Below are 24,315 nucleotides of genomic sequence, written 5' to 3'. Positions count from 1 at the left end.
AGACACATCATCAGTAACAGTACTCAGAACAAAAGCTTGTCAGCAAAAAAAAACAACAAAAAAAAAAACGAATTTTCACCTCATCACAATGACATGTGTGGAATGAGAAAGTACAGTCATCAAAGCTTTTCTCACTCTGCCAATATTCACACGAGAACATTACTCACACAGTAAGAGATGGTACTAACTCATATTTGAGCTCAGGTATAACTGCAGCATCAGGTGTACGTGCAAAGCCATAGCTTCCAGCAGATATCTGTATCACTGAGGAAGGACAAGTAAGCCAGTTCCTTCAGGTGTTCAGACCTGAAGGAACTGCTGAGCCCTTTCATTGCTGTCATCTGGCTACACTTTCTTTTTTAAAATGAAAGACCTCAAATTAAGTGTGAAAATCGATGGAAACAAGAAAAACCCGTCAAGCAGAAATGGTCTGCTTTGGAACCTTAACTGCTTTACTTTCGCGATAGACAGAGGAATGTACACAGCATGTACCAGGAAAAAAGCCTGTGGTCTTCCGGCTCTGAGACAATAAACAGACATAGCAGCTCAGAGAAACCAGTAATTCCAGGTAGTGATCAACAACGTGCTGGATAGATTAGAGTAAGCTGTCAAATAAAGCATGGACGGCCTTCCCATGCTGCACATATATTTACTATTACTGGAAGGAAACACATTTTCTAGTCACACATCATTAACTTATAGTCTGATGTAAATTGAAATGTCAATTTTCAATTTTCAATTTCATAAGCCCTACTTTTAGTTTTTTAACTTAAATTTGAAGAAATATTTTAAAAATTCTGCATTCTTCTTGTGTTACTTTTAAGACATAAACAAGGAATGTAGTCTTGATTCCATGTAGAAACTAATCTAATAAATGCAAATCTCTGACATTTTGCAGGACGTATTTGCTTTTTCTAAACTTCACCCAAAACCCTGTCCCAAGTGTTATAGATACACTGTCCACAGAGCCCTGTAGGCTTCAAGAATATCACACCAACCTGAACCAGTGAAGAACTGATTCACACTCACAAAATAGGAATTATTACTTCTCTAGCTGTATTTTCGCATTGTGTGACATGCTTCTGTGTGATGAAACAATTTTAGATTTCTTTCTTTCTGTTTTTTAATAACATTTTTTAATTGAATTCTGCTCTTTGGCATTTTGCTGCAAAGACCCAATGTGGTTTAGATTTCTGCCTCACAGATGGGCCGTTAGTCTGCCTTCCAGACTCAGTGGATGCCCAGAAGGCAGTTATAAAGCTGGGGTTTGATTCATTGAAATTGTCCATTAAGAAGAAGAGAGGTGCTTCCTTGGAAAAGCAGTTTTTCACTTTTTTCCTGTTTCATTCGTGCCTCATAGATTTAGATTGAAAAACACTTTTAAATGTCACTTTTTAAAATGTGCACACTTGTATTGCAGTTCTGGTGCAAGCCTAAATTGAAAGACGTGTCATGCTGATGTGCTGTTGACTGGTGAATAAAGACATAACCTGTGTGAAATAATGGACAGAAGAAGGTGAGCTATGTGGGAAGACGGAAAAAGTTGTTATTTTGTCTTCTTGCTCAGGTGTAAAACGGTTTACTTTCCAACAAACACATTTTTTTTAGGTTGTCAGAGCAGAGTTTGGAAATGTTTTTGTTGCAGTTTCTTGTTGTGTTTTGATTTGCTGACTACATGAGCTTTACATTCCCCCATCTCCTGCTCTGGGTATAAATATAAGTTGATGTCGTGCTGCTTTGATGTGTCCTCGTGCTCTCAGATAGTCAGGTGAGTGCTAAACATGTATCTTTTTATTCTGGTGTTTGTACATAAAGCAGTACCAGAAACATTTATTTCAGGTCAAGATGACCAAGACTGATTCTGATATTTAACATTTGATTATATTTTCCTTTAAAACAAAAAAGTACATTGCTGCTGAATAAAATTAAACATTAAGCTGAAAATTGTATGTGCTGTTTTTGTTGTTGGGTTGTTTGCGGTTTTTTGTGAAATATAAATTTATTTATTTTTTTTACTTTTTTCTTGTGTTGCCAACCGCACTTTGCAGTCTTCCTCAAAACAAGGTCTGTCTGTCATACATCTTGAAGTCGTAGTTGCTGAAAACCATATTTCCTGTGGAATTACTCCCCCCTTGAATCATTTCTCCCTCGAAGTACCTGAGAAAAGGAAGACTGTGGCAAGGAGGAGGTTCTGCATACGCTTCTCCGGTAAGCACAAATCTTACTGTTTTACAATAAATTTTCAAAAGTTATTTAATTGGACTCAATGCAGAGTGAAATGTTCAGAGCATATTTTAAAAGCTTTACGATGATGGCAACACTCAGTCAACGAGGATGTACAGTCAGTCCAAATATTTCAAATCAAAATTTTATCAAAAGCAGCATATACACAGATACACGGACACCGAAAACAGAGAGGGCGTCTCGTTAGGATGAGGGCCCAAAAATCTTTGGGAAGCTTTTTAAGATGATAATTTTGAGATTTATCAAAGGTGACGATTTCATACTACAGTGCATTTAACATTGATATGTTAATATATGCATGCGGTTTAAAAACACACACACTAAAACATTTGGCACTATTAAAGCTTACGATCATGATGAGGTCAATCAAATAGTGACAGAGAGGTCCTGTTGCACAGTGGGACGTGTGTGGCCGAGCTCTCTCTTTTTATAGACCTGAGCCCATTTCAGTTTCACAGATTTGAACAGTTTAGAGTAATCTCACTCATCCATTTCCCCCAAACTGCAGTATCTTTTAACTTTTTTTTTCATCTACAGAATGTTTCTGGAAAGAGTTTATGGTCATTTTACTGTTCAGATTCTCAGCCATAGGTGAAATAGTGAATGGAAAAGCATTTTATATTCACATTTGTAGGGTCAATACATAAAATATAAAATATTCATGTTTTTTTAATGTATTTAAATGTATTTAACATTTATTTATTTAAAAGTATACAAAAGCAGATTGAAAAAATCTTGTTCTTTACTTTTTGAAGTGAGGACTCTTCAGGCCATTATAATGACTCAGTTTTTTAAAACAATTGTGCCCTCAGGGACTGAAGCATTCCGTTGGACTTTTTTGTCCTAGTGTTCATGGATTAAATGATTAAAGTTCATTTCTACCACAGTCTCAGTCTTTTAGCGTCAGAATGACATCCTCCGTCATTTACTGCACGTTAGTGGCACCAAGTACCTCGAGACGTTCATAATGTTTATTAAACATGTTTTATTTATGTGTTGGCTAAATGTGTGTGTGTGTGTGTGTGTGTGTGTGTGTGTGTGTGTTAAGGTAATGATTTTGGCGTGTTGTATTAGATGCATTAGATGTCTGTTTTTTTTAATGACTAACATAACCCAGAGCATGTTCTTTGTTCTGTCAATATGAGGTGTGTTGTTGTGGAACTTGTAGACTTGTATACAGTGTTGGACGTATGGATGAGGAGAGTTACAAGAGTTGTTAATAAAAAAAGGCAGAAAAGTGAAAACTCCTCTCCAGACTTTTGTAAAAGCTGCAGCCATCTTGTTAGCTGAAACCAGGAAATAACAGTGCAGTGGTAAAGAGTGTATTACCGCTGTGAAAGGCTTAGAGCATCTGTCTAATAACACATTTCATTCTGCTCTTCTATCTTTGTCTGATTTATTGCTAACTGACCAATAGAACTGCTGAAATGACAAGTTATATGCTAGCTAGCAAAACTGGAGGAACAACTTAAAAGCTCTGTGTTAACTGAACATGAAATCACATGAAATTTACAGTCGATGTTTAAAATGTAGTGCAGTTTCTATAAAACAGGGTATGCCTCATACAAATATTCTCTTCAAGGCATTAATATTTTAAAAAATAGTCATATTTACATCTTACATATGCAATTTACTGGTTTCTGCATGCTAAATCATGTATTAATCTTGTAATCATTATATAATAATCTAATAATTGCTGAGCTATGGAATAGTGTCAGAAAAGTGAAACGTACAAATATCACATTTGGTGAAACTATAGCACTGGGGAAGGTTGCTGTGGGGCTCGAGCCATTCTTTGCTGTTGCTGGGAAAGAGGCTGATTCTATACTGGTGAGGTGGGCTGCTCACAGCGCAATTTCAAAGTCAGTTGGCAGGAATCAGGAACACAAACACTTCAGCATCTGCGATTTTCCACATCTGTAATATACATATATGTGTGTGTGTGTGTGTGTGTGTGCTATCTAGTGCCGTGATGAGGCTATCAGTGCTATTGTGCAAAAACTAGAGCTTTAGTCATGACAATAATATTCTGTGTAGGCCTACTTCCTTTTCCTCCGTTCATTTTAAATCTGTTTATCTGCATCACACCTCTTGGTCTGAAGGTTGAGAGGAACAAGAAAACCCACTCTGATAGAAAACTGAAGTAAAGATGATTGATGTCTTGAGATAACGAGTCTGTTATAATAGAATCTGACTTTCTGATGATATGTGAAAGGGTTGACTAAAATTTTGACCAGTTAGTCATTTATTGTTAAAAAGACCTGACTTTAGATTTTATTAGTGTTGTTTTTTTTTAAATTCAGCCTGCTGTATGAGGCAGGCAGAGAATAAAAACGCACTGGATTTATTTCCAGTCTCCCATTTACATATTAAAACATCATCTGACATTCAGTTATTAAGTCTGTTTTTACTGTCAAGTGTGTTTCAGGCAAATTCACGTGAATGTGAAGATGGGAAAATTGCCATTTTAATGAATTAAATAAAACAATGCTTACTGATACTAATACAAATGATTAACCCTTCACCAGTCTCGCTGATTTCAATGTATCAATGTAATTGAGAAGTTTTATTTCAGATATGGGAGTATGAGAGTAGTAAACCCACACATTCATAGTAGTACCAGTATGAGGCATCTGCAACTTTCCATGCTATAATGTGGCCGAATGAAATATCCAGACAGGAAATAGCAAATATGAAGCATCATATCTCTTATGTTTAGTGTGGGGTTATGACTAAAATTCTCCTCACTTTGACAAAACAGATGCAGACTTTCATGGTCCTCTCCAGGTAAGATGAAGCTGAAAAAGAAAACAAGAATGAAAGGTGACACTGAGAAGCCACAAACCTGCTGCTCTTACTTTCTACTGAATTCCTGTTGTTGTGGGTGTGCATTTGCATCAGACATTCAGTATGTGTGCTGTTTTGGCTCATTGTACAGACGCTTCCCTTCAGTCTGATACAATAACTGAAAGAAAGGATCAGACCCCCCAAAAATGTGCATACTTTATTTCTGTGTTGATTATAAACATTACTTGCTTCACTGACAAATATGTCATTTCGACAAGAGTCTTGTGCCAACGTAATTTATTAAGATTTATTCCAGCGGTAAATCTGGAAGTATGGAAGAAATTTAAACCAAACATATGTCTTAGAAATTTGAATACCGAGGCACTGACTGTATTAAACTGAAACTGTATTAAATTGAAAGCTTGTGAAAAATCAAGCATGCCTAAAATGACTGACTTGTTTTCCCAATAACTTATCATGATACTGTCTTTTGACCCAAACTGAAGTTGCAGAACTTGCAGAAGGGGAAAGAATATATATATCTATATCTATCTAGCTATGTATATATATATATATATGTATATATATATATATATGTGTGTGTGTGTGTGTGTGTATATATATATATACATATATATATATATATATATACATATATATATACACACATATATTCAAGTTCACCCACTTGAAAGGAGTACAGAGAAGAAGAGAAAGACAGAAGATGTCAAAACTCAAGCATGCTGCTTCTAGGTTGTAGAGTAACTTAATTGCCTGATGAGTTTGGCGTGTGGCTTTCATCCCAACTTAAATAGACAACATATCTGTGACTTGGTATGTATATCCTGGTGGTTCATTTCCCAGCCCCTCTTGTCCAAGTATCCTTGGGTTAAGTACTGAACCCCGAATTGTCCCCAGTGCAGCTGCATGAGTGTGCGTGACTGTTACCTTAAAAGTGCTTAGGCCTAAAAAAGAGTGTGTGAAAGAGGCTTGACTAAAAAGATACCAGTCTATTCACTGGTATCAGGACTGTCCTACATGGTCCATAAACTGGACAAGTGTCTGAATTTTGCCACTTAGTGTGTCCACTATATGTAAAAATAAAACCACACTGATTTATTTTTACACATGTCATAAGAAACAACAACACACATCCATCCATTATACTTAGTAAAAGTGAACACTGGCGGGCCAGTACTACATAGCAAGTCATTTTATTCTTAGTCAGCAAATTCCATTAAAATGCTCCAAAAAGCACCAACAACACAAAAGAATAGGTTCAGTGACTCAAATTTAGCTCTTACTTTAATTTTTAACAAAACCAGATGAAGTACAGTTCCATAACAACTTCTGTACCCGTCTATTTAATGTTGTTTACATAGGCTATGGTGATTGACTCACTTTCACACAGAAACACTGACACAGAACTGTCAGTGTTTCTGTGTTTTTCTCCACTTACCAGATTTGTATACACATTCAGCTATAGGGCATAGTGATATAACACGCAAAAGCCAGATATGTTGGTTGTTCATACAACAGGCAAAAAATCAATTCTAGAGTTGACAGAAAATAACAAGAGAGAGGGGGTGAAAACCATCAACACTGAACTTTAAAGGGTAGACCAATATTCAATATTTCCAGGTGTGTGTTATTGTAACCATGACCATGTAACCAAGGTACGGACTTTAAAAAGGTTTAAATTAAATAAACGAAGGGTGAAATGAATGACGGTATGTTGAAAAATACCGATTTGAAACAGTTTAAAAAAACTTTCAGACATTTGCTGAGTATCACATAGTGAAGTGCTGCTCCAGGAAAAATATTGTCTGATTTGAAAAAAGCAGGTCCCATTGCTTGCAGGTGATATGTCACCATGCAGCATGAAAGTAGAACAGCTTCCCACTCGTTCTGTAGACTTCTTTGTTGATGCTATCTGTGTGTGTGTGTGTGTGTGTGTGTGAGAGAGAGAGAGAGAGAGAAAGAGAGAGAGAGCGAGAGAGAGAGCACCTGCGAACAACCACAGCCTGCTGCAGGAAAGACTTTACGTACTTGAGCCTTTAATGTGTTCATGGCTGTATTAAATGCTTGATTCTCATTGCCTGGAGACTTTTCACACAATCACATGCTTCTGAGATTACATTCAAACTTTTTTGCTTTTCTGTGTCTTCCTACTTAATGCAGGAGCAAAAGGTAGAAATACAAGAAAAATGTATAATTTTTGTGGCACAAAGGGTATAAATGTGGTTAAAAGGTTTAACAACATCTGTCACTGATTGTTTTGCAGTCACATCTGCAGTAGTACAGTATGTAGAAAGTAAAACATAGTTTTAAAAATAACCAAATATGCAAAGTTATGTTGCTTGACAAAGTCATTCTAATAGTGTTATGTCTGAAACTAAACTATTATTAAACTATGCTGTTATAACAGGATACTATTGCATGAAAAATAGCCGGAACATAAATGTGATTAAGTCCGTGTAAATGAGTCACCTCCCCCAATTGATGATACAAACTGTCAAAATCCCTGAAGTATTGTCCAAGTAGGAAGATTGTCAGCAATCTTTTACTCTGACTTGTTTATTCCAGGGTTTTTAGCAAACAGTTGAATAACCTTGAGACAGGATTTGTCGTAATATTATTAATTGAATTTAACTTCATTATTTTTAACAGTCTCTGTGAAATATAACTGAGCACAGGCACGTACACACAGTGTGTTTATGTGTGGGTCCTCCTAAAGCCATCTCATGTCCTCTACCAGAGGTCTGACATTTTTCTCTTTAAAATCAAGTCTAATAAAAATGGAACTTATTCATGAAGTAGCTTAGCTGTTTTGAGGATTGCTATAATTACTTTTTTTTTTTTTTACTTTCATCAAAACCTTACTGACTTTTGACTGTGGTTACTCAAGATATGTAAATGATACTTGTAACACTAAATGTATCAAACTATCTCAGAAATTCAAAGCATTTCGACATGTAGTCATGTTCAAGACAGTCTACTGAAGTTCAGTCAGAATGAAATGTGATTGAAAGCAGCCTGGTTGTTGATGCCTGATGGCTGGTCTGAGTATTTTATCTGATCCAGTTCTTTACCTGCAGCAGTTTTGGTTAAAATGACTCTTCACCTCACAGTGGAGCTTTAGAACAAAAGCGATATCTGCAGTCTAAGACAGTGGAGTCTGTCAATGGGGGAAGAGACTGTGGCATGTGTCTCTGAAAATACAAGACTGGCAGGTTGTACTTCCTCCAGCAAGGAAGTTGCCGACTTCCAACACTCACCTGGGATACAGGTGAAATTCTTCTGAATGTCAGAGTTAAAGAGCCTATGGACAGGGGACTCTGTCAGACCTCAGTACTTTACAGGTCTGACTGGCAGCTGTGCCTGCCAATTGGATGCAACTCAGTTGAAAGTTCTGCTCCTCTCTTTAGCTGAGTGTCCAAGATATAAGACCTCATATAACAAAGTCAGTGACTGATACAGGAACTTTTTACCAACTCATCCCACCGCACCTACAATAATTTGACATTTAAGCTTCTTAGTGTATCATATCATATTTTGATTTATTGAGGTGTCATTTTTGTATTTTATATTTAATGGGCTGCTGCAACACAATACCTTCCTAACTTCTGAGATAAATTCCCTATCCTAAACCCATTCCAGGATCTGACACAAAGACTCCAAAGGTATTCTGAACTGCTTTTTGGTGCATAAGCACAGGCAGACATTAGAGGCTTTCCCTCTGGAAGTTGAAGTCACATTGAAGTAATCCTCTTGCTGACTGTGCTCAGCTGGCTGCTTGTAAGAATGCCCACACATAGGAACAACCCTTTCTTTGGGAGTTTGATTTGTTAAATTTAGAGGTGAGAGCAGCATAATCTTCAATCATTCATTTTCATTACTGCCTGTTTTGGTACTTTGACCTACTTATTCTCTTCTATTTCACATTTTTGCTTGTGCTACTCATCTTTACTATTGCTTTGAAGAATTGCACAAATATGTGCACATATTAAACTGGACAATCAGCTGTAGGCCTCCTGGACCAAAAATATCAGAGCCAATTTTTTGCCCCAGTCCAGACCTGTCCCACTGCTGTGTGCTAAAAGGTCTCCAGGGCACCTTTGCACAGTCTGCAACTTGGGTCCTGTTAGCTTGGGGTGACTCCTGCCTCTGTGGAAATGGTGCTTATGTTTTGACATCATGGGCATCTGTCTCCTGATGCTGCTGATCCAGCTGAGTATATAGATGTGTAATTGGCTTCTAAGCACCTGTCTTACCTTTTGGAGGTATTCTTTCATCTGGATTGTTGTTAAAGGGGAATGTGTGATAATTGGATGCTTGAAGCTCTACTGTATGCCTGATTTCCTGTCTTCTAGGAACTTTGTCATTGAGTTGAGCAAGGCTTATCCTTGGTTGTGTAGTGATCTTGTGTCAACCAACCAGCGGTTGGTCACACTGCTCTCTTTTACCAGGATCGGCTCATTACAGCCATACTGCTCAGTTTTGTTCCCACTTTGGTGTAGTCTCTGTATTTCTAGTGTTGATATTATATTTCCTTTGTTGATGTTATAGCACTCACCTTCCATGTGCTACTTGGTCAGTGTGGACGTTGGTATTCTGCTCATCCAAAGTTCCTATATACTTTGCATGTAACCTCTCCCGTTGTGCACGGTCCTTATAGTAGGACTCCATCAATTCCGTGTTCTCTGTCCTTGTCAGTGTTTCTTATTCCAGTAGTCTCTTTTAATTAATATGACCTGGTACCCCAACATTTGTTGCAGAACTTGTTAAGCTGGGCATTGCCCAAGCCAGAATGGTGTAAGTCATATGACTGCCGTTAGAATCATGTCACATTCTAAAAATGATTAAATAATAAATAATGTTTTACATAGCTATTAATAAACTTTGGTGGTGCATAGTTCTGAAGAAGTTCTAAGCACTTTGACTCTTTGATCACTCAAACAATTTAGCTTCTTAGCATCTTATTAGGACACTTGCAACTAAAGAAAAGAATCCACACCTAATACTTAATATATATTATATATATATATCTATATATATCTATATATATCTATATATATATATATATATATACATATATATATATGTATGTATATATATATATGTATGTGTATATATATATATATACATATATATATATATATATGTATATATATATATATATATATATATATATATATATGTACATTAAATTAAATTAAAGTAACACACCTTACTTACTTGGAGTAGAAGATGGAGTAGAAAATGACAAAACTTCCATGATAAAATTTGGTTTCTAGTGAAGCATTAATGTGTCTTCTGTGTCTTAAGAAATGCCAGAGACTTCTGATGAGTACATGAAATTTGGACAACAAAAAGTCGAACGCCAACTTGACAGCATCAAACAGATGGAAGAGCCACCCATGTCTGTGTCAGGAAGTCAGGTATGTAACAAATAACATCACTTAATTGGAATAAACTTGTTTCCTTAACAAAGATTCTACTAAAACGTGTTCGTAGTACAAAGTCCATTTTCATCAAAATTCAGATGCAGTGTGGATGTAAATGAAACCATATTCAGTGACTTCAGTTACTAAACATTTAAAGCCTACGTAACATAAACAATACAAAGATGACATTTCAAATGTTGAAACTAGCAAATGTGTTTTTTGTAAAATATACAGTAAGGTCATTTTGAATCTGACTCCAGTGAAATGTCTTGCGTCAGTGTTTAAATTCTGCACAGCATCAAAGCTTTTTGGAAAGAAGGATTTATGAAATCTATTATTATAGTGTCTGTCAAAATAAGCTTAAAATAAACAAGAGAAAGTTTAATGATGTTTTATTATTATCAAAAATGGGAGTTTTTTATGTTCTAGTTGGGAGCTGTAGTAGTTGGTTAAACTGTATACACTGGATATAATGTTAGATAATGTTTATTTTTAAAAGTTATATATGTGTCTTTATTATAATTATTTTTAAATTATTGTTGCATGAATTTTCAGAAAAAAGCAGAAAAAATGGTAATGCACATGTATGATTAATTTCTGACATCTCAGACAAGTCCAGACTGCCAGCTAAAATTTGGATCTAAAACTGTGAGTTGAGTTTGTTATTTGCCTATTAAATAACTTTTAGTTTAAACTCATTTTTGACAAATTACTATTTGTGTTTTCTTGTTTTTATGACAGTTGGTCTAATAAATGTATTAAGCACTGTAGTGCTAACTAACATTTATAGTAATACACACAAATTTCAGTCAGTAAAGTTGAAGGACTGACTTCTTAGACAGTTTGTAAAATTAGCAAAAAAGGAAGCTCTACGATTTCTCAGATAATTACAGAAGCCACCAACAGCAGCACAATACAACAAATCAGGTTCAGCGAGTCTAGTTAGCTGAGATGAAGCAAAGTGATGGCACCCAGTCATCACAGAAAGTAGGGAAACCTCAAAAACCTGATGATTTAAAGTCAGCTGATGAGGGTACAGGGATGCTTGGACCTAATCTAGTTGCAAACTTCACGCCCAGCTGGATACTGCCCCTTCATGCTGGTCAGGGAAATTAGTTACAGAAAATAACAATGGAAATAAACACATTTTACTAGTCTGTACACGTGATTATTTCTACTGTAAAATCCCAGATTTGTCCAGTTGGACAATTCCGATTCCAGAGCTGGGATTCATTGGAATAAACCTAAAACCCCTATATGAAAAGAATGGTGCAAACCTAATGAGAATTTTATTTTTCATTAAAAATATAACATTTACATATATATTTACAATTTTAAGAGTGTTGACTGTACAAATGATGATATCTCAGAAAGTACTTGTCCTGATACATGACACACAAAAAAAGAGGATTTAACTAAATTTTTTATGTGATGTGAGTAAATAGTGTATGGAGGATATTGTCATTCGCTGTAATTCACAGAAACAAATGGCAAACAGTTTGTCACATATAGCTATCAGTAAACTATCAAATGTTAAACATCACTTTTTCCTAAAAAATGGGGGGAAAAAATCCAAATAAAAAATGTTTTTGAATGAGGCCTAGTGATTAAAAAGAAACTATATTATGTTACAGCCAAAACAATATCAATCCTTTTTTCTTTCCAGTGCTGGAGCAGTATGGAAGGCATTAGACAGAAGCAGCAGAGACCATCAGTTCTGCGTCACATTTCCCCAGTCGCTTACAGGCAACGACGTGGTATACAGATATTTAAATGTCTTTTGCTTTACTTTAGGAGAAGACGATTTGCATTTAATGCATACAAATCGTCTTACAATCATTCTCTAAAATAAAAGATAACCTTATAGAGACAAATATAAAATGTATTGAAATGCAGAACTTGTAAGCTCCATATTTAAAAAAAAAACAACATATGAAATACTGAAACTAAGGATTTTGTTTGTTTGTTTTTTTATAAGTTTAAGTGTTATATGCTAATTCTTTTAATTAATTGTAGGATTTTTTCTGTGCTTGTAATGACATTATGACAAATGTGTTAGTTCTATGATTTGCTGAGTGTAAGATGCTGGTGCTCTATTTTAGGTCTTAAGAATTTTTTTTAGTATAGTAATATAGCAGTTAGGTAGTGTAGCACCAGCAGCATATAGTATTAGGTTTCACTTTGTATGGCAAGAACCTACATCAATCTTTTCTTCCCCTGGTGCATCCAGAAAGCAGTGCAGCAGTCTCCATTTGCAAGGAAGAGGTGGATGCATGCCATATTCTTCAGGAACCTTCGCCTCACATGGGCTCTTCTCCCACATCGAGCCATCATTTCCTCTCCTTGAGGAGGGGAGACATTCAAAAGCAGACCTCTCTTGAGGCCCGGCTTCATGACGGGTAACAATTACGCTGTCTACTGTACAATATAAAGCACCTTGAGGCGACTTTTGTTGTGATTTGGCGCTATATAAATAAAATTGAATTGAATTGGAATTGAATTAATTCAGTTCAATTCAATTTTATTTATATTGTGCCAAATCTCATAGGTGCTTTAGACTGTAAAAATAAAGACCCTACAATTTAAGAGAGAAAACTCCAACTATCCGACAGTTACCCATGAGAAGTATTTTACAATAAAGGGAAAGAAAAACTCGCCTTTATCAGGAAGAAATTTCTAGCAGGAGCAGGCTCAGGAAGAGGCAGTCATCTGCTGCAACCAGTTGGGGTAAGGAGAAAGAAAAGAGACCAGGGAAGCATAAAGAGACAGGTCAGGAAATCAACAATGGGAAAAAGAAGACAATATTTAATGACATGCAGTAGTGGTGTATAGTGGAAAGAGGTGAGTGTCCCCCAGCTGCAGGCGACTAAATTTACCTGATCCAGCCTTAACTGTAAGCTTCAAAAAGCTATTTTAAGCCTAATCTTAAAAGCAGAGAGGGTGTCTGTCTCTTAAATCCAAACTGGGAGCTGGTTCCACAGAAGAGGGGCCTGGAAACTGAAGGCTCCCATTCTACTGTTAAATACACACAGGTAAGCCTGCAGTCTGAGAACAGCATGCTCTACTGTAAGATAAGATGGGGCATGATTATTCTTGTATGTAAGGAGCAAGGATTTTAAATTTGATTTTTGATTTAATAGAGACAGACTGCGACAGACTGGCGACCTGTCCAGGGTGTACCCTGCCTCTCGCCCTATGACAGCTGGGATAGGCTCCAGCGCCCCCCGCAACCCTGAAAAGGATAAGCGGAAGCGAATGGATGGATGGATTTAATAGAGAGCCAGTGAAGAGAAGCCAGTATGGGAAACATACAATGTTTCATACAAGTATTGAACACATCACCAATTTTCTAAGTAAGTATATTTCTTAAGGTGCTATTGACATAAAATTCTTACCAGATGTTGGTAACAATCCATCCAATCCACACATGCAAATCGAACCATAGATGTAATTAAATTAACTTATGTGTAATAATGAGAAATGACAAAAAGGAAAAAGGTATTGAACACATGAAGAAAACAGCATGGAATGAGATCAGCTGAAATCTATGAGTAATTAGTCATGAGCCACTACAAATTAATATCAGCGCTGGTTCGGCCCCAAATGATGGCCTATAAAAAGGTGTCTCATTACCAAGGTGTCATACAAGAAACATCTCATGATGGGTAAAACCATTGAGCTTCACAACCACATTGTTGCAGCATATGATGCCACTGACTACAGAAGAATTTCTAAACTACTGAATGTTCCTGTGAGCACTGTGGGGCCATAATTCAGGAGTGAAAAGAACATCATTCATCATAAACTGGCCACAAACAAGTGCTTCCTGCAAGATTTCAGACAGAGGAGTGAAAAGAGTTATCAGCAGAGTTGTGCAAGAGTCAACGAAAGACCTGGAATCAGCAGGTACTATTGTTTCAAAGAAAACAATAAGTAATGCACTCAACTGCCATGGCCGTATGCCATGTATGCATGCTCACCACTGCTGACTGCCACTGCTACGGTTTAACAATAATAATGATAATACATGCAATGTCTGGAGGTCAAAACGCACTGAAAAGCTCCCCAAAAACACCATACTAAAAATGAAGCTTGGTGGTGGGAACATCATGGGGTGGGGCTATTTTTCTGCATATAGCACTGGCACGCTTCGTATAATTCAAAGAAAAATAAATAGAGGAAAACTTAACAAAAATCTGCTGCCATCCACCAGGATGATGAAGATGAAGCAAGGGTGGACATTTCAGCAAGCCGGTGATCCCAAACACACAGCCAAGGAAGCTCTCAATTGGTTTCAGACAAAAAAAATAAAGCTGCTATAATGGCCCAGTCAATCACCTGACCTGAATCCAACTGAAAATCTATGGAAACAACTAAAGCTCATAGACGTAACCATAAGGATTTAAAGACTGTTGGTGTGGAAGAATGGCCCAAAATCACACCTGAGCAATGCATGTGACTAGTTTCTCCATACATGCAGCATCTTGAAAAAAAAAAAATGCTCTTCTATGAAGTATTAAATACATTTCACTGTGTTTCATACTCATGTTTCATTTCTCATTATTACATATATCTTCATTTATGGACATCTACTGACATATGGTTTTATTTCATTGCATGTTTTTGGAATGGTTGTTACTGACATCTGATGAGAATGTCATCTCAATAGCACCTTTAGAAATTATTTTGTGAAGTGTTCAGTACTTACTTTACTTGCTGTATGCTCTCTCTAGTTCCTGTCAGCACTTTTTCTGGAGCAATTTAGATTAAAGGCTTTTCACTGAGCTTTCACTGAGGATTAGTAACAGGGAACTACAGTAGTCCAGCCTAGAAGTAACAAATGCGTGAACTAGTTTTTTAGTTTTACTTTGTCTGTGGCTCATCTTCTGGGCCAAGCCGTTCCTCTGCAGGACACACTGTTGTTAAACAAAGATCTTAGATCTTTGTTTAGTGTTCATATCGAAAGGTATATCGTGATCAAAAATAACTCTAAGATGAGTCGCTGTCTTCCAGGAAGACTGGAGACTTCTAGGTCCAAGTACAATAACTTCAATTTGTTTTAATTTAGAAATAAAAAATTAGAGGTCATCTAGGCCTTTATGTCTTTACGACTTGACTATTGTTTAACTAACTGATTCTGGGTTCATAGATAAATAAAACTGGGAATAAGCTCCATTTTCTATAATAATGTGAGAGACTGTTGAAGTCGTACAGAAAACAATTACTCAGTTACTGCAAGTTACTACTGCTAAAGGTGATTGTAGAAGCTGTGGAATTGTCCCATTATTTGACAAATCAACAGTATCTCATACCCCAGGTCTGAGAGTGAGTGGGTTCCACTTGCACAGCAACCATGCACAGTTGTTGTTATCCATCCATCGTCTTCTGCTTATCCAGTTTATGGGTCACAGGGAGCAGGAGCCTATGGCAGCTGTTGCAGCATGATTTTACATCATAAAATGAAAATCACATACACTACCGGTCAAAGGTTTTAGAACACCCCAATTTTTCCAGTTATTTATTGCAGTTCAAGTCATTCAAGTACAATGAATAGCTTGAAATGATACAAAGCTGGTGAACTGCCAGAGGTTAAAAAAAAAAAGGTAAGGTTACCCTGAACTGAAAAATTAACATCTGAATTATGCAAAAAGGCCTTTTTCAGGGAACGCAAAATGTATTAACAATTTAAAGCTGTTCTGCAAAAATGGAGGTTGATCAAGCCTTGAAAGCTGGTGCTACTAATTCCTACAGGTGTTCCAACTTTTTTGGATTACTTCCAACCTCCTCTGTCTGCATAAAAGAAGTGTTGGAACACACTGTGGTACCATACCCTCGTCAGCATCAGTTGAACAGTATTGTACTGCAGAAAGTAGTGTGATGCTACAAAAATGGTGAGAAAACGGGAATTAACAATGGAAGAGAGACAGATCATCATAACACTTATAAATGTAGGTCTGTCCTACAGAGAAACTGCAAAGAAAGTCAAAGTGTCAGTGAGCACAGTTTCCTTCACCATCCAAAGGCTCAGAAACAAACTGTGACAGGAAGAGGTCTGCAGACCCAAAGACACACCTGAATCAGACGACAAGTTTCTGAGAGTTAACAGCTTGTGTGATCGGCGGCTCACAGGACAACAGCTTCAAGCACAGCTCAGTAGGGGTCGTAGTAAGAAAGTCTCAGTTTCTACTGTGAAGAGAAGACTTTGAGCTGCAGGTTTGACAGGACGAATTGCAGCAAGAAAGCCAGACGTCAGAATAAGACAAAGAGGCTTGACTGTGTCATGAAACACCGCCATTGGACTACTGAAGACTGGAAGAAGGTATTATGGACTGATGGATCAACGTTTGAAATCTTTGGTTCATCACACAGGATCTTTGTACACCGTTGAATAGGCAAAAGGATGGGTCCACAGTGAGATGACGGTCTGGGGCTGTTTTACTGGATCCAGAGTCAGTTATTCGTACAGAGTGAGAGGCACTCTGAACCAAAACAACTACCACAGCATTCTGCAGCACCATGCAGTACCCACTGGTATGCACCTAGTTGGTCAGGGGTTCATCCTACAGCAAGATAATGACCCAAAACGTGAGTCCAAGCTGTGCCAGAACTACCTCAGGAACAAAGAACTAGAGGATGAGCTTGGAAACATGGAGTGTCCAGCACAGTGGACAGAAGAATGAAAGCAAAGCAACCTACAAGGTCCACATTTATGGGAACTTCTGCTACAGATATGGGAGAATATTTGTTTCTATTGTAGAAACAATGCTGCAGGTGTGTTCAGCTGTTATATCAGGTGCTACTTTGATGAGTCAAAAGTTTAGAATAAATTTTGCTCTATAAATTGATTTTGGCTGTAATTGCTTTTTTGTACTATGCTTTAATTTCAGAGTGCAATGAGACATTAAACTGCATAATTTTCAATAAAAACTGAAAAACTGGGGTGTTCTAAAACTTCTGACTGGTAGTGTATGTTGATGAAAAGCCAGCACATTAAAAAAAAATTGACTTTTGGTTCACTAAAATGAGCACTTGGCTATGGTGAGAATGAGCCCAAAGACTGGGGGTAAGGTGAGCTGGTGGTTCATATTACACCAAGAGAAACATGTGATCTCTTTTGACTGACATTATATTTCATTTTTTAGATGTGGCATAAGAGCTGTTGTAAATTTGTATCTAATTTTAGTGGGTGGAGCCTGGTCTTTAACTCTGTCATTATGTAACAGCTATTTTTTCAATAATCATGATTCTAATTTTTATTATTTTGTTTTCATTTCCCATAGATATGGCCAAACTTTATGCCACTGGCTACAAAGTTTGTGATTTTCAAAATATTCACAGCATTTTAGGACAGTTGAAAGAGTAGATTGAAAAAGTAAAAAGCAAATCATCCCTGGATGTTCATGAATAAAGAATAAAGTGTTCATTTATGTAGGTTTGCAGTGTCCATTTCTTAAATGACTTGTGATAGCATTTTAATCTTTCAAACTGCTAAACAACTTAATTATATGTATTTATATATATTTGTGATCACCAAAGTCAGGGCTTTAATAACGATTAATTTTTTCTTAATTTAAAATTTGGTTCATAGACTTGTTAATAAATTAGTTGTCTCTAATTGCTCATCACACCCTGTCACCCTTACTAGTACTTGGAAGAAGTTGGTCCACAAGAATTATTTTTTGAACCTCATATTAAGATGTCGGTTTATAGCTATCATTTTTGAGTTCTGTCTATCTCACTTTTATTTCTGTCTCATATTTCTTTACCTATAGGACAGCTTAAGAAAAAAATGGCTCATACCCTGCTCCAAAAACAACAGACCTTTGTATCTGCATATTGCAGTTAGCATATTTTATGCATCACATAGCAGTGCAATGCATAAATCCTGAATATATGGGTTAGGAAACTTTTCATATCAAAACTCAGATTGGCAGAAAATGGTTTGTAAGTCTTGGTTTTGGTGCGTTATGTTTTTACACTCTTGACTCATAAGTGTCACACTTACATCACTGAGACATTTCTGTTTCCTCCAGCATCCCACAGGGGACCAGTGTTCTGCTCATGAGTGGGCTCTGCCGATGGCCTGGCTGTGAAGCAGTATTTGAAGACTTCTCTAGTTTCTTGAAGTAAGAACTGTGCATTGATTCAATGAATACATTTTGTGTGTGTGTGTGTGGCGTGGCATGGTTGGAAAAGGCTATTTTCTCATTTCTGGACACAACAAAACCAGTAGCATTTATTAATTCAATCCATTTCAGTTCAGTTAAATTTATATAGCACCCATTCACAACAACAGTCAATGATTTATTCATTGATTGGCATTACTGTGGGCTCACTGCAGGTCTGCACGGGCCCCACAACAGGCCCCTATGTGCTTAGTGTTGGCGGTTCACTCTCAGCCCACACCAGGGGCAGCCCATGGTGGGGTCATTGGGCCTGAAATATCATGCTAGTACAGGTGCCCCACAGTGAGTTGCCCACTGTGGACCGTGTGGGTTCTATTTTCCAGGATATTCTACTGGATATTTGCATTGTTTTAAAAAGGAGTCGGACTAAAGGTCTGGAGACCATTTCAATCTTCTAAATTTGAGCTCTATTGACAAAAAATAAGAGACATTCTTAAATGAACAGTGGTAGTGTTCACCGAGACAAACCAGTCAAAATATCACTCTTTGTTTTAATTGCACATATATTAAAATATATTTTTTTAATTGTGTAGTTTTTGTTTTAATGTTATTTTTAATGTTACAAATATTTGATTTTAATTTTTATACTTTTTGTTTGGATACCTTTCTGCATTACTTTTAGTTTCGTTTGACAATAAATTTGGTTTCACGTAGTATTGTTTGTGTTTTCAAAAGTCTTTCTTTGTCTTTACACAACCAATTATTAGATTTTGATCCCTTTTTACACAGGGCAGGTAGCTCTGGATATTTTTTAAACCCTGTATTAACCCTGAATATACCTTGTGATAATTTGTCTTTTAGGCATCTTCATTCTGAACACGGACATGGTGACAGAAGTATTGCTCAATGGAGGGTCCAGCAGGATATTGTTCAGTACATGGAAAGTCAGGTAGAACCCAGAGAAACGAGGCTACAGCAGCACTATGCTATATGAATGCTCATGTGTAAATGTGTCCAAAAATAGATACACGTTTCTTTTTCTTTCAGACTTACTCAATCTCACACTAGCTATAAGCTTAAAAGGAAAGTTTTAGTTAAAGTTGAAGTTTCAGCTAGATAACTGAGGGCTCTGCATCCCATTCTGCTTTTCGAAACTTCCAGAATCATAAGTGAGCCAGCATTCTGATAGTGAAGTCTTCTGTTATGTTCTATATTTTACTATGTTACTATGAGATCAGTCTAAATGAATCTGAGAAGAAGCATTTTAACAAGGAAGCAATGAAGAGTAGACACATGAACTTGGTTATCCAGACTCCTGAAAATAGGAGTAATCCAGTGATATATGGGAATTCTCTTTTTTCAGCTCATTCTGGAAAAACAGAAACTCATTGCAATGCAACTTCATCTCTCAGAGGACAAATACTCTGATTCGGTATGTCTACACGCTAACACAGTAAAAACAAGAATTTCCTTGAAATATTGCTTTATTTTTCTTCCGGAGAGAAAATAAATGGCTGTGTCTGTTCACATCCACCTTCATCATTATATGCAGAAGGCAGCTTCTGAGTGGCAATACAGCCTTCCTCTGTTCCTGCCGCAGCCTCAGGTTACCACTGGAGACAGAGTGCAACAGTGGGCCACCAAACATCTGGAAGAGCTGGTTCAGCATGGCAACAGACCTACTGCTTCTGATCATCTCCTCCCAGGTAACAGTGAAATTCACTAGGATTCACACACAAATGGACTTTTTTACTATTTTATGCACATTACGTTTTCACCATAACATATGTTCTTTCAGATAAAATGCTATTAGAGCTTATTAGCTAATACAAATGATTACATTTGACAGCTGAAATGTGCAGTACCTGTATATTTGTTGCATGTTGTGTTTTATCTCTAAATATGTTTCAAAAGCACATTATCCAAAGAAGTGTGTTTGATGGGACAAACTGATGAGAAACACCCACTGTTCCTTTATAGATTTGGTTCCCAGTATTGAGTGTTACAAATACAACAACATCAGGCCTCCTTACACCTATGCGTACTTGATAAGATGGGTGAGTTTGTCTAATGTTTCATTTTCATTTGTGAAATTGGTCTGATCTGAACTGGTCCGTGATTTCTCAAGGCTCTAAAGTATACACTTCTATACACACTCTCTGGATGTGTTTTTTTTTTTCAAGTCACTGCAACATATTCAGATACTTTACAAAAGACCTTGGAAAGAAAAAAAGGTTTCATGCTTTTAAATTGTATCTTTAGACACTTTATTTGTAGCCTGTCACAAAATCATCGTTTGTTTCCATTTCTTTAGTTGCATCAATAGTTGCAACACACTTTGACAGGCTTAAAATTATATTTTGCGCAAACAAAAGCCAGCCAACATCCAAAGAAGAGCTTTGAATGTCTTACCTATTTCCCATTTTCCTACCAAATATAAATAAAATGAAGGGTGGCTCAAGGCTTTGTAAGTCTTCCTCAAAGGTTTACAGTGGGAGTTGGGTTTTATCTGCAAACTGTAGCTATTTATGACTAATTTGCCAAATATTGCCACTGCTTACCCTTCCGTGTGTGACTGGTTGCAGTCTATCCTGGAGTCTCCAGACAAACAGCGTACTCTGAATGAGATTTACAACTGGTTCACTACCATGTTCTTCTACTTCAGACATAACACTGCCACCTGGAAGGTTTGTACTATTTGGATGAAATATTAATTGTGATGCCTACTTGTGTACAGAATACAAGTGCTTCTTATTGTAATAAACTGAACATTTGGACACAGTTTAACATAGAAGAAAAAACTGTGCCAACCAGAACATCTCACTATACTGTACTGTTTTTAATAACATGGCTTCTATGTCGATAGAATTGTTTCCTTGTATCTTTATCCTCTCTCCAGAATGCAGTGCGTCACAACCTCAGCCTTCACAAATGTTTTGTGCGAGTGGAGGGAGGAAAGGGAGCTGTGTGGACAGTAGATGAAATGGAGTACCAAAGGAGGAAGGGTCAGAAGTATCAGCGGTACAAACATCTTCGACACGAACACACAGTACAGCAGAAGTGTACAATAGGAAGCAAATTAACAAACTCTTGATAACTTTCTGTTATCTTGTTTCATTTACCCCAACATCAGCAATCAGGCTATGTGGTCAGCTTTGTAACTCAACCAGGGTTTCACAGTGTACAGTCACTGTAAAGAGAAAGGACAGCCTGAACATATCAGGATATAATAACAATCAGGGGGTCATTAGCAGTTCTTCAAATGATAATTACAACTGCAGATGAACAACACATGACATGTTACACCATGTAATTATATATTAAAAAAAAAAAAACTAAGCCAAAATCCAGAAGCAGTGTCAAATCCATTTCATTAATGAATCATCTGTAAGCGTGAACACATATATAAAAGAAGAGGATAGGAAGGTTTGCAGGTCTGGAGATTTCATCTGTGTACTAGAATATTACGAGTGATCCTAAAAAAACAATTCTTGTTGCCCTTTAATCTGGCAAGGGTTAAAAGGCCAATTTCAAATATTTTGCACTGAGAAAGATTATTCACAAGTAGAAAACATTCAGTACTGCTGTAAACTTTCCCTAGGAGTGAATATCCCATCACGCAAGTTTGGTCTACTACACAAGTTACCGTACCGATGTGTGGATATAAGAAGTGAAACCACCTTGGATTTACTGAATAATCCCAAATCTTGCTTTATACTACAGACCTCTGTTCTCTGCTCTGCTGAGGAATTAAAAAAATATGAGGTATTCTTTAGAAAACGTCCTAACTGTTGAGATCTGTGAAGATAAGACCAAGACTCCAGCAGACATGATCAAAATCAAGCATTTCATGGAGTTAAAAGCAAAGACCAATAAAAAAAATCCCAAAAGTGAGAAATTCAAAATAATCACACAGACCCAAGACAGGCCTGCCTGCACAAAGTCAGGATTTATAGATAAGTGCAGACAGGTGGGGAAAACGACGCAGCTAAACATAACGAACACAAGTGCGAACAATCAGGAAATTAAGGTCAAACATGAAAGTAAAACACACTGACACGGAGCCAAGAACATTCACATCGGACATGAAGACAGAGAAAAGGGGACACCAGATGATAAACACAGAAAGACCACTTTGACTTTGAAAGTGGTCTTTCTGGACAATTTCCTAGACTTTGAAACAAAATGTGGAATTGTCCAGGAAACTTGAGAGTTATTCCTGGGCTTTCAATATTACAGAACTAATATTGATACTGGCAGCTTTTGCTGCAGATCTAACCTGTTCAACAGGAGCTGATGTTTGAGATTAAAGATCATCATGTACTACACCACTTCCAACTTAATGATAGAGCTGTGATGTTGAAAAGTCTGTTAACTTGCATGGTTGCAATTTCTACAGCTTTCTTTCCTAGTAACTTGCTTCACAGTACAGAGCACAAGCAGAGAAAGCTGAGAAAACTAATTACTATGAAGTACCTAGAGCTAGACACTAGACGGTAAACCATCTTGAAAGGCTTAAACAATTCCAAATCCTACAGATAGAGCAGGTATTAAGGGAAAGACATGTAAAAATATATTTAAGTCAAAAGAAAGAAAAAGAAAGTGGGACGATAGAAAACAAAAGGGAGTTGGAGAAATCCCTACTGGCAAACATAAAGTGAGTGGCTGGTGTTAGTGTTACTCCACTGTGCTTGTGAATCACACTAACTGTGTTTGATTTTAGGGATTGCCCCGTGAAGTGGCTCACAGCCTACTCCCATTACTCTCCTGGAAACCCCTGAGCACCAGCGCTGAGCTGCTCACATCCAGATATCATCAGATAACGAGCAGCAGGAAGAACATCTGCTGGATGAAGAATCTTTGAAGTTTATCTAGTTTGTGCTCAGATTGAAGACTTGATTATGATTTGTAGGTTATTACATTATGATATTTGTGCCCATGTCTGACAAATGTTTTTGTGCTCACTCATTCTAAAAATAAATGAATCTGACCTTTGTGGGTGTCTCATCATTGTTCTCATTTTATCCATTCATGAATTAGTTTCATGAGTTTCCTCCAGTCAGTAGGTAAGAGTTCAGACATCTCTTGCAGAGACTCTTTACATTGTTTCATACACGTTTCTGTCTTCATGTTAAACAGACATGTAATTAAGATGAGGTAATCTAGCAAAGGCAGTGTGAGGATGTTCAGGATGGCGAATTGTCAATTACTGATGATGTAATGATGATGAGAGATCTACCAAATATCACTAAAACTCGGGAGTAAATTAATGTATCTAACAAGTGTATTGATGAGATTAGAGTTACACTTTATCTCCCAAACAGCATCAGGTCCCATCATAAAAGACATTTGACAGTCCTGTCTGAGGAAGCATAGTTGTGAGATAGGCGAATCAGTTGTGTCAGATATGGTGACACAGTTTTGTGAGGGCAAACCTCACATCTTTACCTCTATCCTGAGTGGGGGTGGTCCACTTTGTTCTACCTACAAGAGAAGGGCATATTTTAAGGACCAGTTTTCTGTACTGGAACCAGTGGAGTATGCATTTAGTAGGGAGGAAGACAGAAGCTTCCAGTTCCTAGTCTGAAGTCATTGTTTCAGGCTATGACAAGGAATGCGATCCAGGATTTGATCTTGCATGATGGATTCTGTTACAACCCTCTGGTCTAGGGGGCACAGGATGCAATAAAAAATGTACTAATTCTAGCATT

The 24,315-nt window shown here is 37.1% G+C and overlaps 1 protein-coding gene across 4 annotated transcripts; it reads left to right on the top strand.

The window, feature by feature from the left end:
* The first annotated feature begins 1,703 nt into the window (after window positions 1-1,703).
* On the top strand, window positions 1,704-23,600 carry foxp3b (forkhead box P3b). 4 transcript variants are annotated; one of them, XM_019349243.2, is made up of 14 exons: window positions 1,704-1,768; window positions 2,049-2,208; window positions 10,360-10,472; window positions 11,088-11,126; window positions 12,145-12,235; window positions 12,709-12,877; window positions 18,512-18,604; window positions 19,466-19,553; window positions 19,968-20,036; window positions 20,157-20,310; window positions 20,585-20,661; window positions 21,190-21,291; window positions 21,504-21,625; window positions 23,328-23,600. In XM_019349243.2, the coding sequence occupies exons 3-14, from the start codon at window positions 10,362-10,364 to the stop codon at window positions 23,383-23,385; spliced, it is 1,173 nt and encodes a 390-aa protein (XP_019204788.1). In that variant the 5' UTR covers window positions 1,704-1,768; window positions 2,049-2,208; window positions 10,360-10,361; the 3' UTR covers window positions 23,386-23,600.
* Window positions 23,601-24,315: the final 715 nt, after the last annotated feature.

Source organism: Oreochromis niloticus, linkage group LG20, assembly GCF_001858045.2.
Source record: "Oreochromis niloticus isolate F11D_XX linkage group LG20, O_niloticus_UMD_NMBU, whole genome shotgun sequence".
Classification (NCBI taxonomy): domain Eukaryota; kingdom Metazoa; phylum Chordata; class Actinopteri; order Cichliformes; family Cichlidae; genus Oreochromis; species Oreochromis niloticus.
Note: the sequence above shows the minus strand (reverse complement) of the source record. Positions and strands in the feature narration are given on the sequence as shown.